This window comes from Pygoscelis adeliae, unplaced genomic scaffold (assembly GCF_000699105.1).
Source record: "Pygoscelis adeliae isolate BGI_AS28 unplaced genomic scaffold, ASM69910v1 Scaffold69, whole genome shotgun sequence".
Lineage (NCBI taxonomy): Eukaryota > Metazoa > Chordata > Aves > Sphenisciformes > Spheniscidae > Pygoscelis > Pygoscelis adeliae.
In genome coordinates this window covers 2,330,408-2,344,124 of record NW_008825619.1, presented here as the reverse complement: position 1 = coordinate 2,344,124, position 13,717 = coordinate 2,330,408, and the positions used below count along the sequence as shown (strand labels likewise).

Here is a 13,717-nt window from a genome sequence, read left to right as displayed (position 1 = left end):
GGGCCCGGCCCAGGGCCTCCCCTGGCACCGGGAGTGGCTGGGCCAGGGGCCTCCGCTGCCCTCGCAAGGCTTCTGGGGCTGCCCCTGGGCCTCCTGCCCCATCAGGCAGCCCAGGGATAAGCTTCTAGTAGGCTGATGGCTGCTGTGGTGGGCCTGGGAGCAGCCGGGCAGGATGTGATTCAGGCTCCCCCACCTGCCCTTGTTGCTCCTGCCGTGCTTCTGTGTGCAAAGACGAGCACTTCTATTGCATAAACTAATGTGTGTATGTATATGTGTGTGCACATATATATATGTATTTCTACATATGAGAATGTACAGATCCCTCTCTGTAGAAATGTACTTGGCAATTTTAACTGCTAATGCTCCATAGATGCTCTTTGGACTTACTAGTAACGTGATGTTTAATAACCACAAAAGATCTGGAAGGAAAGATTCTTATTAATTAAAAACTGTCTAGCTAAGCTGTGCTCCTTTTCTCCAAGGAGGGTAGTTAGGAAGGCATCCAAAGCAGGGAGAAAAACTTTTTTAGTTGATAGGGAAGTAGGAGTGAAGAACCTGAGCTGGCAGCCTGCAGTACTGCCACTGCTAAACACAAGAACATCTGATCGAGGAAAGCATTTAGAGTGTCCTGAGCAATGTCTTTGCTCTCCACCTAGATGCAAGATGCTGGTAATCTGAAGAAGCTCAAAATTACAGTTGTCACTTGATTTTGTTAAGGTTGTCTTCCTGTTTCTTTTGGTTACAAAGTTAAATCTTGACCTGGTTCAAATTATAATAGCAGTAGTTCTAGATAGAGTAGTTGTTTCTTTCTGGTTTTAACCCATTATCTCTTGATATTCCATAGAACTACTTGTTAAATTACTACTTTACTTGTCAATGGGGAGACTGTTCTGTATGGCTTTGAAAGTATTGAAGTATTTTATCTGCAGATGCAGGGTCAATGGAGAAAATAGAAGTTCTAGTGTCTTTTCTCACATTGTTTTCCTTGCTAAGACTAGAACTTACAAACCTTTGAAGAATATGAAACAGATGTGTTTAGCTACACCATCAAGACCTGCAAACCCTGAACATATATCCCCAAGACAATCTTTATGTACGGATGAGAAATTTCAGTCCTCACTCTTTAGACATATTTGCCATCTGATTTATAAATTTTCTGTATTCAATAATGAATCTTACCTGTATCTCACTAGAAGTAGTTGAAATCAATCAGCAAAGTTTTTAAATATAGAGAGAAAACACTACAACTTCTAATCAGGAAAAAAATGGGGAAAAATTACTTGAGCTATTTCCTGTATACGGAATCATAGTGTTTGAGATTCTCTTTTGCTTCTTCACCTCACAGCCTGTCCTTTTTTTTTGTAGTCACAGCATATTTTACCTGGTAGCCAGAACATATCTTTCAGTGGATTGTGTGGCAGTGATACTTTGTCACCTTGACATACCTGCTGCAGTCTGGTTTCCCCAGGGAATCCTTATATACTGTCTGGGAGCTGAAACTTCCAAGTTATCAGCAAAATGCTGCTCGTAGCACTCAGCTGCCTGTCAGTTTACCCAGATTCTTGGCAATACCTGTGGCAGCATCTATTTCTGAACTGATCATGTTGCTGTATGAGAGGTGGTTTCTTTCAGGTCATGTGTTGTGATGGCTAGAGCAAGGTAAAATCACTGTTTGCAGTATGCCACGGTAGTCTTACTAATATATAAATACACATAATTTGATTTTAAAAAGAAGAAAAGAGGGGTGGCCTGTGCTTAGGCAGAGACGACTTAGTTTTTTTCCCAAAGTAAGTATGTTATAAGCACATTAACTCTCATTCAGGTGCTTGTTTGTAAGTTGACTGCAAGCATTTGTAAAGAAAGCAATTTGCCTTTGACTTAATTGTGAAGAAATGTGTTTATATCAGTATTGGGGTGACTGAGACACTTCCTAATGGAGTGTTTTCTATTCTCATTGTAAGTTCTCTAATGGTCACTTAGCAATATGTTTTGTCTGCATTTTTTGCACATTTGTCATTCAAACCTTTAAATTTAGAAGTTCCATTACAGTGCCATCTGTCTCTGCACTAGTGAGTGTGGCTGCACACTTCTGAACAGGAAAGAAAAGCAAATCCATTTCATACTCTCAGAAAAAAAGATAATTATGATGCCTGGGGGACACCAAGTTGACCATGAGCCAGCAATGTGCCATTGCAGCAGAGGCGGCCAATGATGAGGAGTGTTGCCAGCAGGTTGAGGGAGGTGATCCTGCCCCTCTGCTCAGCACTGGTGAGACCATACCCAGAGTACTGCGTCCAGTTCTGGGCTCCCCAGTATGAGAGACACATGGAGCTACTGGAGGGAGTCCAGCAAAGGGCCACAGAGATGGCTAAGGGACTGGAGCATCTGTCATGTGAGGAAGGGCTGAGCGAGCTGGGACTGTTTAGCTTAGAGAAGGCTCAGGGGGGATCTTATTAATGTATGTAAATACCTGAAGGGAGGGTGCAAAGGGGAAAGAGCCAGGCTCTTTTCAGTGGTGTCCAGTGACAGGACCAGAGGCAGTGGACACAAACTGAAACACAGGAGGTTCCCTCTGAACATCAGGGAACACTTTTTTACCGTGAGGGTGACCGAGCACTGGCATAGGTTGCCCAGAGAGGTGGTGGAGTCTCCCTCCTTGGAGATACTCAATCGCTGTCTGGACATGGTCCTGGGCAACTGGCTGTAGGTGTCCCTGCTTGAGCACGGGGATGGACGAGGTGGCCTCCGGAGCTCCCTTCCAACCTCAGTCATCCTGGGATCCTGTGATTCTGTGAGTCCATACGAGATTTATGTAGCATTTGCTTATTTTCTGTGTGAGTGTGTATGTATATTATGTGTGGGCATCTGTAATCCATAACACGGTAGCACAATAACATGGCAGCAAGCTGTAGAGCAACAGTTCCAACAGTCACAGAGAAAAGGACACGTTTAGTTTAAATGGGAAATCAACCCTCATCCATTTTCCAAAGACTCACTGAAGGTCAGCAAATGCAGGATACTTCAGATCAGTGGATTCGTTAGGTAAGTGGTGATTCTTATTTTTAATATAAAATCATTATTGTGTTGGATGAGCAAGTAGTTTTCACTTAAGCATATGGCCTGTTGCAATGTTTTGAGGACTTTGCCCATGAGAGGTCAATTTACAGGCAGATAGGTGGTAGTTTTCCTTTTAAATTAGTCTGCCATCTGTCAGCTTTATACCCTGTTGACATCTGAACATTATTTCTGATTGGAATATACAGATGAGAGGTTTTTTAAATAAAAACGATATTAAGAAAAAGCTGATGAGAACCCAGATAATGATAAACTTGTTTCTTTGAACAGCTGAGTGCCTGAAACTAGTAGCATTCTCTTATCTGGTAGAGCTGGTCTAATAGAAGAATAGGCACAGCTGGATAACTGTGGGTCATCAATGCATTTTAAAAAAGTGTTTCTGTGCAGTATTTTAAATAGCTAGATGATATTATTAGGGGAATTTTGACAGAAGTGTTGCAACAGGAGATTAAGACGTAAACAACTTTCTACATATGAATTAATTTTAAGAGTGTGTTAATGTTCATATTTACAGAAATATTTGAACTTGGAGTTTACAGTGGAAATAAATTTTTTAGAGTAGTAGTCTGTTTTAATGATTGATTCACATAAAACTGCTTGATATTCACTGGGTTTCCATCTTACAGTTTTCATAGCTTGAAATACCTGGATAATTATTGCTTCCCTAAAATAAACAAAGCAAGCTGATAAAAACAAGCTAGAAATTAATATGAAAGAAGTTACTTCTCTACTGAACTCTTAAAAAAATAACTTTGACATTTTCTTTTTAACTTTCCTCTTAATACATTATTTTTACCAATAATAATTGTATTGATCTAGTACATCTTGCTGTGCTCTTAAAGTTAATCCCTCATTCAGGGTTAGGAGAGTGCTCTCCATTGAATTAATTATTTCTCATAATAAATAGTTCAAAAGAGGTATAGCATACTTAGTATATGTAGAAATATGGTGTTTATTATTAATTTTGTTACTTTTGGTGGTAGATTTCATGTTCTTTAGAAATACTGTATTTAGCACACAGAAATACTTTCTCAGGTAGAGAAAATGTTGTAAGAAATTTTGAGTTCTGAGCTGTGTTTGCCTGCACAGTCAAAGCAGCTTTGCCAACTAAGAGGCTGAGAAATCACCTTTTGAAATCATGAGGGCAGTTACTTAAATAGATCTGATTATCAATGTAATGAGGCCTTTCATTTCAGATGTGATATTTTTAGATTGCTATGGCAAAATAAATTGTGGAATTGTGATGTTGATAACCATAATCCCATGCCCGCAGTTGGGCTTGTGTTGAAAGAGCAGGTTCTGCAAAACTTTGCGCAGCCGTTTTGTGGTTTTGCACATACGGTCTGCTTCAGGCAAATGCAAGGCATGCCAGGAATAAGACTAGTTTGAAAGGATGAATGAACCCCTCTATGATTTAAACACTGCCCAAAAAGGAGGATTTATATTCCTCTTCAGTCTTCCTGCTCACTCCCAGCTGTTATGTGGTTGTTCTCCAGTTTATGAGCCTAATGGAATAGTTTTCTATTAGGATACAGAGTTGATTCACAGAAGGGCACGCAAACACAACACCCATCACTAGGAGACAGATGAAAGCATACACCGGTTAACAGGAGATAAAGAAAGAAGGAAGAAGCAACCGTTCATTGGCAGCAAACCATTAGTTTGGCTCGGCTACTTTTGAAACTACCTCCTAGGAACAGGTTAGGAGCCTGATTAGGAGGAAATTGTCTAATTTGGTCACTTTTGCTTTTGTCTTAAACATGTACATGGAATTTAATCTAATGGCATATGGTGGAAATACATTATATTGAAGCATATATTATCCTTGCATAGTTGTAACAGACTAATTTTGTAACAGTTACTGTTAATACCATTGCTATTTTACAAGTTCATATTTTAGTGGAAATAGTACTTTGAATATCAATGAGTTCAAAAGAAAACATTGAAGTAATTCCGTTTAAGCAAATGTCCCCCAAAATGACCCAGAGTCAAACCTTCATACTACTGTGTTTCAAAATCTGAAGCTTTACAGTTTTGTATCTCTTTATGATGTTAATTTATTTCCTTTTTCAAAATAGTGTGTTTATTTCAGATTCTAATGGTTCTTCCTAGTGCTGATTATCTTAAGTTTATTCCTCTTCTTTGTCTCTTCCATTTCTTTAACCCTCTTATGAGGTGTGACTCTCTCCAAGATACTACATTTTTTAAAGATTTTAGGAGTTGTTCTTAGTTTTGGTTTGTACTGGAGTAAAACGAGCTTTTAATTTCCTGCTTTCATTCTCTTGTTTTTTGTGAAGCCAGTACTATTAAGTTATTCTTCCAAGCAATGTCATAAAAATTTTTTTTCTTTTTTCTTTTAAAAGTTACAAAAGCCAATTTCCAACAGGAGTTCTGTAAGATTCAGTTCAGGTGTTTGCCCAAATTCAACAAATTAGGAGTTAATATTTTTTCCAACTTACTTTTGTACTTTGTTGTCCACCTTCCTCTTAGAAAATCTATACTGAGAACAGAGAATTGCCATTTTTAATACAAGTATTTGTTTCCTGTAGTTGAAATATGTAGAAAATTATAATTAGGATTTTGTTAGTGTTTTGGTTTTCTTACTTAAAGGTGCTAGTTTGTGGCATCGTGCTTGGAGTTTTATGCTATTGATCTTAAATATTTTCTGAAAGGTAACTTTCATCTGTTTGAAAGAAAACCACTTTTCTTCCTGATCTTGAAGAGTTAAAGTGTAACACAGCTACTTCTCACCAAGTCACTCCAGACCGGTGACACTGTGACGTGTACAGTTCAATGAGAAGCTTGTACTGAATAGAAAAAAAAATACCTTTTCCATGACTTTTTTTCACTCCCAATGAAAAGCTGTTTAAAGGTGAATGCCTCTTCTCACCCTTTCTTTCTTTACTGAAGAAATTAGGAAATGACTTTACGTCTGAAGCATATGTGGGTTGTTATTAACATGTCTGTCAAAGATTATACAATAATTAAGTTGATGTTTAGACCAGATTAAGGTACATTTCAGTACGCAGGCTGGTCTTTCTGTACGGGAAAATAACACTGGTCAAGGAGACATTATAGAGCAAAAAGAAACTATTGCCAAAAAATTATGCCGCTTGAAAAAATTGGATTGCTCCATGAGAATCAGCTGCCTTCTGCAGCACCTGCTGAGTTGGTTATAGGCAAGTGGTGGTGTCCAGTTACACAAAACAGGCAGGGTACCTGCCATCGTCAGCCTGCTGTGCTGGGCCTGCGCCTTTGTAGACATTCCCTGTGGCAAAAAGTTCATTGCATTTATTCAGGAAATACTTTGATACCTACTTCCAGTTTCAGTTTGAGACTTAGAATTTGGATTCATCAAAACAGCTCTTCGTTTGGATGTACCTGGCTCGTATCTCTGATGTGTTTGCTGAGGAGATGGGGCCAGCCTCTTCTCCAAGGTGCAGAGTGATCATGAAGTAGGCAACAGGCACAAGCTGGAACACAAGAAACTCCTGCTTGATGCTCGGAAAACCATTTTCACCATAAGGCTGGGAAAATATGGGAACAGGTTGCCCAGGAGGTATGTGGAATCTGCATCCTTGAAGATACTCAAAGCTCACCTGGTCAAGGCCCTGAGCAGCCTGCTCTGGCTGGACGTGCGTTGAGTGGGGGTGTTTCTAAATGGCCTCCAGGGATCCCTTCCAGTGTAAATTATCCTACGGTTCTGAGCTCTGCATGCAAGGTGCAGTTACTTGAATGTGTTGTGTATTGCGTGTCACAAAAGTCAGTGGTTTTAGTAAAGGTACTTCTGTATGGAAGGGAAGGCAGCACAAATTAACTATTTCATTGCACAGAATTCGTTTTTAGGCCACTTTTAGAAATAAGTGGCATAAAGCCCCAGCACATTACACAGTATGAGTAGCCTCAGTAGAGAGCATCTTGAGTATTTGCCTTGTGTTCTCCATAAAAGAACAATACTCTTCTATGGCTAATCCAAGCTGCAGTTGATTGAGTTAGATTTCTGCTGCTGGGATAATTGGACACTGTTTCAGAAACGCCTGGGAATTTCTTGAGGCCTGTAACACAAGTTGCCATACAAAGTTCCCAGTGTGCTGTCCTCTAAACACACAGTCCTCTGTGAAAAGAGTGCTCCAGCCATCCGGAATGATCAGAGTAACCCCGCATGTAAATGTGACCTTCTCCCTGCCTCACAGAGCCGCTGTGTCTGGCTCTGACTGTCACTCAACAGAAGCACTTTCTTTCACTTGATCAAGTCTTGAAAACAAGCAAGAAATTTGAAATTTCTCCTCCTTTTTCCCCATCCAAACTGTTTTACTCCTTCTGGCCCACCTTAACCCAACGCCCTGTGAACTGGTTTGTGAGACAGTAACTGCTGGTGTGGGCTGAAACGTAAAGTGGCATTTATGCAAGAGCTGGAAATGCAGAGTGATCTAATTATATGCAGATGTAACACACTTCCTTTTCATTTTTTTATAATTATGCTAATGATTTTTGGTTTTATGGTGTAAGTCTTCTGGTAAATATTTTGATTCTTATACTGGTCTGCAACGTACTCTTAGTAGTGAGTTAATAAAAATCTGAATTAAAAAGCATATGTGTGTATAAACAGTTCTTAATATGAATCATTGAATCATAAAGAATGGTGGCTAGTAGTTAGTATTCTGGGTACTCTGATGCTTAATTCATTTGATTATAAGTTTCCAGCTTGTTTGTTCATTTGTTATAGCGTTTAAAAACATCTTGGCTTACTCCTCATTTTCCTTAATGGAACTAAGTCATGGGACTGTAAGCTGCATGACTTTCTTAAACCGCTTATTTAATATGATTCTGTTATCCCTGGCTAGTCAAATTGGCATATGTCCTTAAAATAAAGTGAAGTGTAATTCATTATTGCTACTGACACTTTTCCCAGCTATTTCTGGACAGAGTGTAAGTCCGAAGAGTAGGAAAGAAACTTGATTAGGAAAGGAACATTAATCAAGTTATTTCATATTGTTTTTTGTTAATTCTTCAGAGAGTTAACACAGTGGGAGGCCAAAATTGCAAATACTGTAGCTGCTTAAAATGCATTTATTCAATAATGTTTAAGTAACTGTGGTGGTAAATAGGTCACCCAGAAATACATTTTCCCCTTGTTCCTAGACACTTTGTATATCAAAGCATAGGAAAAAAGAAAACACAATTACCTAAAAAATAGCCCAGCATCTGTACTATGACATGTTAGTGAAGTTGCTGGTGTTTCTTCTCTCTTTTTGTGAATTTCCACCACCTGCCATAAATGATAAACAGCATCTTTTCAGCATCTCAACATTTTGTAAGGGATATAGATGGGTCTGTGTTGTATTCTGAATTACATTATGGTTCTTGAAAATTCCTGGGTCACTCACACTAGTAACACAGTTGGTCAGTCATGGAATTATTTTGAAAATCTGAAAAAATTGAGTCAGCAAGGAAAAAGAGATAAAAGTTGTTGAACAAAACAAAAACCATGATTGCAGTAGTAGTGTCTTTCAGACTGATAATTTATTTCTTAGATACTACTTAGGTTTGAATTATGACCACAGAGTATGAGCTAGTTTTTCACAATGAGGAAAGTCAAAATACTTTTGGAAGTGAACAATCCACAAATTACCTGTAGAAATGAAAGGCCTGACTGCCTTCTGGTTCACAGAGATGAACAATGTCATTCTGAAATCAATATGAGCTGGCTATATTTGGTGGATTTCTTCCTGCAGCCCGTTTTGGGGCTCACTTTGATGCCTACTGAAATCAACGGGGACTTTTTTAATGATATGATGGAATTTGAATTAGGCCTTAAATGCTTATGGAAGACTGCGTTGTGCATGTATATGTAAATTAATATATAAGGTTACCAAATGTCTCCAGAGTGCAAATTTTACAAATAACACATCACGCTTTTGACCAGTTGATTTGATCATGAAGGAGAAAAATCAATGATAAATACAGAAGTTACACAAGTATAATATGCAATCCATTAGAAGCCCCAAACATAATATGTCACATTCTGATACCAAATGTTTCTGTGTCATTTGAGGACAGAAGATACAATAATCTTTTACTGTCTCTTCTCACCAAGCACAGAAAGAAGCTGGTCCTGTTCAGAATTTGGAGAATGAACATAGGGATAACCTCTCAGAGTTCTTACCAACCCTTTTTGAAACTGTGATTTGAAACCTCAAAATTTCACTGTTTTCCCTTTTTGCTTTCATTTTTTTTTTGGAGGGAAGAATAAAATTAATTATTATTCTTTATTTTTTAATCACTTTTGTCCCCAAAATGCCTTTTGTGTTTTTTTTTTAAATCAGAGTACGTACATGCAGTGGTTTTGAAATGGGGTTTTATGTATGATGGGAGAGTCATTCTGTCAGTAGTTCCTCAGAAGGCAGGGTAGTTTTAACTTAGTTCTGTGTAAGACTCAGTAGGACTGAATTTTTTTTAAGTATATTTTGCCCAGTGAAAGACTTAACCATGTTGGCTTCGGTTTGAACAGATCACAAGGTAAATGTTACAGTGATAACAGAAAAAAAAAGAAAGCTAAAGTTTATTATTTTCTTGTTAATTCTGTAGTAGCTGTTTCCCACAGAGCATATGGGGAATAAAATGTAAAAATAATAATATATTAAAAGAATATTTTTAGGGAAGAAAAGGAAGGAGTTAACAAATACTCAGTTCCTTTTCTTCTCACTCTTTTTACCAAAGGGAATGAAGTATTTGATACTCTAATGTCCTGGTTTTGGCTGGGATAGAGTTAATTTCCTTCCTAGTAGCTGGTACAGTGCTGTGTTTTGGATTTGGGATGAGAATAATGTTGATAACACACCGATGGTTTAGTTGTTGCTAAGTAGTGCTTACACTAGTCAAGGACTTCTCAGCTTCCCATGCTCTACCGACTGAGAAGGCTGGAGGTGCACAAGAAGCTGGGAGGGGGCACAGCCAGGACAGCTGACCCAAACTGGCCAAAGGGACATTCCATACCATGTGACGTCATGCTCAGTACATAAACTGGGGGGAGTTGGCCAGGGGGGAACGCTGCTCGGGGACTGGCTGGGCATCGGTCGGTGGGTGGTGAGCAATTGCACTGTGCATCACTTGCTTTGTATATTGTTATTAGTATTATTTTATTATTTTATTTTATTTCCATTATTAAACTGTTTTTTGTCTCAACCCACGGGTTTTCTCACTTCTACTCTTCCAATTCTCTCCCCCATCCCACCAGGGGGGCAGAATGAGCGAGCGGCTGTGTGGTGCTCAGTTGCCAGCTGAGGTTAAACCACAACATCTTACCAGTAAGACTCTGGTTCAAAGACAAAGTGCTAAAATGTGTGGTTTAGTCCCCATGTCTGCAAATGTTTCCACTGAGATTAAGGGCCTAACCAGACCAGACCAGAACCAGCAAACAGAAGATTTTTCTAATACAATATGAAAGAATTTGAGGCTATATTTACCCATTTTAAAGAAGATTAAAGTTTTCTTTTCATTATGTCTTTATAGAACAATATATAGTAGTGTTCAATAAGCACTCCCCATGCATATATATTATCTTCACAGGTTTTTTAAAATCTTAATTTCAAACCTGGTCTTAATCTTTTATCCTTCCAGACTTCTTGGTTATCACTAATAGCAGTAACACTTACGGATATCCCTGTTAGTTATGTAAATATTCCATCCAGGCATTTACAGTATATAGGTTGGAGAGGGCCTGCTGTGCATACCAAAAGCCTAACTAACACGCTTTTCTTATATTATTAAATTTCATGTAGGAAGATGAGGTAATGAGGTGCTGCAGTGATTTTATTATTTCTTCCTTTGGTTAAGTGATTAATTTTTCTTTTTTTTTTTAGATTCATAGACTGAAATATAAATTAGTATGCCTTACTACTTCACTTTTTTAACCATCTAGTTCATTCCAAAGTGAAAACTGTCCTATATTAGTATGACCTTTTGAGAGGTCTCATAGCAGTAGTATTGATCAGTGACACAAGTTTTAGAAATAACGCAGAGAAGCAGCCAGAATCTCAGCTGAAGTCTGTATAAATCTCATCTGTCTCTCTCAGTTGGAGTGATGCTGATGTCGCAATACTTATGCAAAATGGGGAAGAACTTGACTGCTTTCATATCTCTAAATTTAGTATGTGGGTGGGCCAGGAGAGTGAACAGTTTATAACATCTCTGTGCAGCAAAGTTAATAAATCCATTTTGTACGTGAACCTCTGTAAACCTTTCGTCATCCATTAAAAATGTTGCTGTGCTGTTGACAATAAGTGTCAGTAGCAAGAAAGACTGGAGGAAGACCTAGTACACTTATTTCCTGTAACAATGAAGCCACTATAATTATGGGTCATTTGCCTGGCTTCTTTGGTAATTAAGAGTTTTAATTGCTTCTAGTTCCAGGGAATTAGTTAAGCTTTTCATTATTCATATTGCCTTTCATAATCATCGATTCCTCTCGTACAGTAAGCTTAGTGACATCGTGGAAGTCAATCAGGTCTTTCAAGGCAGAGCGCAGAAGTACATTTCTTTGTATGGGCTAGGGCTAGGTTAGAAAAGGTTTCTGAAAGCCCTTGATAATGCTATTCTGTGCAACATTTAAGCTTACTCTTCACAAGGCAAAGCCTGTCAGGGTTTCATTTACTGTCCTCAGAGTCTTCAGAGTACTTAGGGTCACAAACTAAGGTATTGTTACGAACAAAACCTATAGGCAGAACCATGCTTCCGTTCTAATAGCAATTGTTCCAAGCTTTGCAGAATCAGCTGGTTACATATTTGTAGTTAGTAATAGTGATAATGATCAACATTTGAAAATACCACATTGTTCAAACTGGAATTCAGTGACTGTATAAAGGAAATGAGCACAAAGAGATTGGTGTGATTCCATTGGCTCACTAAAAATCATTAATTAAGTTTTACTTTATTACATGCAAGGTAGAAAGCACCCCTTACTTTCTCTTGGCAGACTCCAAGTGGTTGCTGACATGTTGACGGGCAAGAACCAATATTTTAAAAAGAAAAGAAAGCAGAAGGAAAAGGTTCATTCCCTCTTCCTCTTCCACAGTGTCTAATACAGATGGGTATATCTAGTACAGACATTTAATACATCTTGCAAAAATGTTTTCTTTTAACATAATAAAGTTTTTGCGGGTTGCAGCTTCGTTCTCTTAGAGCAAAGCTAGAACAGACAAATGTTGTGCATCCATAATCTTCCCTGGTGAATAGTTGTGTGTTAGAGAGCCTAAAAGATGCAGTATGCTGTATGTTCTCCCAGTGTGTCATATCTGGATTCAGTCAAAAGTTAAACTAAGTTTAGCAAATCATTAATCTTACCCATTCGGTATTAGTTGCCACAGTCTATTGTGTTGTGAAGAAAAGGATAAGAAAACCCATCCTGGGTATGTAGGAAGGGATTTGGTAGATCAATAATGACTGTAGAGAAGGGCTTAATGCATGAGAGAGAAATTTGTGATAAGGCAGAGTTGCACTGTCTAAAGGGGGTGGGGAAAATTGCACTAACCATCCCAACATCTGTGTTGAGTTACTGAAATTACTTGTGACAGTAATTTTGGTAGTAGTAGTAGTAGTAGCAGTGCTAATAATATTGAAAATAAATGCAGTCTGAATTGCAGAAGTGTTAGAAACCACTTGTCAGCGTAGGTCAGAATTTTTGAGATGGTTGCATGCCAAAGGTTGCTTTGGATTCTCTGTGACCAAAAATTCAAACTCAAGACTGGGTAACGTCAGGAAGAGATGCTTTATTATATACATTCTGGAATGAACTCCAGAAGCATTATCTTTTATTATATAAAAGTTCAGACTAGATGATTTGTTATATATTTACTATTCAATATTCTGATGTTAAGTTACAAAATTCACATAAATAATGTACTGATTATTTTTAACAACTTTGCTTCCAAACTGCGATCTTGAATGAATGTGGGTATTGTAAGACACGGAACTTTTACCTGACTAAACTTGCCTCTTCTCTAAAAGTAACCTTCCAATATAATTGCTGATTTTCTTTCTCACAGTTGCTTTGGAAGAATTAAGCAAATAGAGCATGAATTCAACAGCACTCTTCTGACAAGTGACTTCTGTCTTACTCTCTGCTCATCCAAAATCCTAATATTGACCTATGTAGTGTAGTCTTCCCCCTCTTGTGTATGTAGGAAATGCCACACCTGTAAGTGAAAGCACTGCTTTTGCCATTTTGCAGGTTGTAAAGTTGGTCTTGAAGAGTTAAATTGCCTGCTTATAAAGGTATTTAAGCACTTGCTTAACTTTACATTAAGCTTGTGCTTAAACCCATCCTTATAAAACAAATCACTTAGGAACATCTGGATAACCAGTTGCTGGGATTTAAGTATGCATGTTGATGTTTTTTTGAATTGAAATGAATTTAAGGTTAATTACCATGCAGATGTTTGAATTGAGAGGTTTGCTCTTGTTCTAATTAGGGATGTGTAAGCTAGGAGTTGAATTTAACTTTCCTACTAAGTTTTATTTGGGATCGTTCTCTCTTTTAAAACAAAAGAGTTCACAGTAACATTATTCTTTAATTTTTCCCCTCACCTCCTTTTTTCTCAGTGTCTTGTGTTTGAAGATTCACCACTTGGAGTCAAAGGAGCCC

General features: G+C 38.2%; 1 protein-coding gene across 1 annotated transcript in view; it reads left to right on the top strand.

Annotated features, from left to right (window-relative positions):
• The window catches only part of HDHD1 (haloacid dehalogenase-like hydrolase domain containing 1), a 59,128-nt gene that overhangs the window by 45,029 nt on the left and 382 nt on the right, over positions 1 to 13,717 (top strand). The window contains 1 exon segment of the mRNA XM_009333415.1: positions 13,675 to 13,717. This exon segment is cut by the window's right edge and continues 14 nt beyond it. Coding sequence (XP_009331690.1) covers positions 13,675 to 13,717 — 43 coding nt within the window.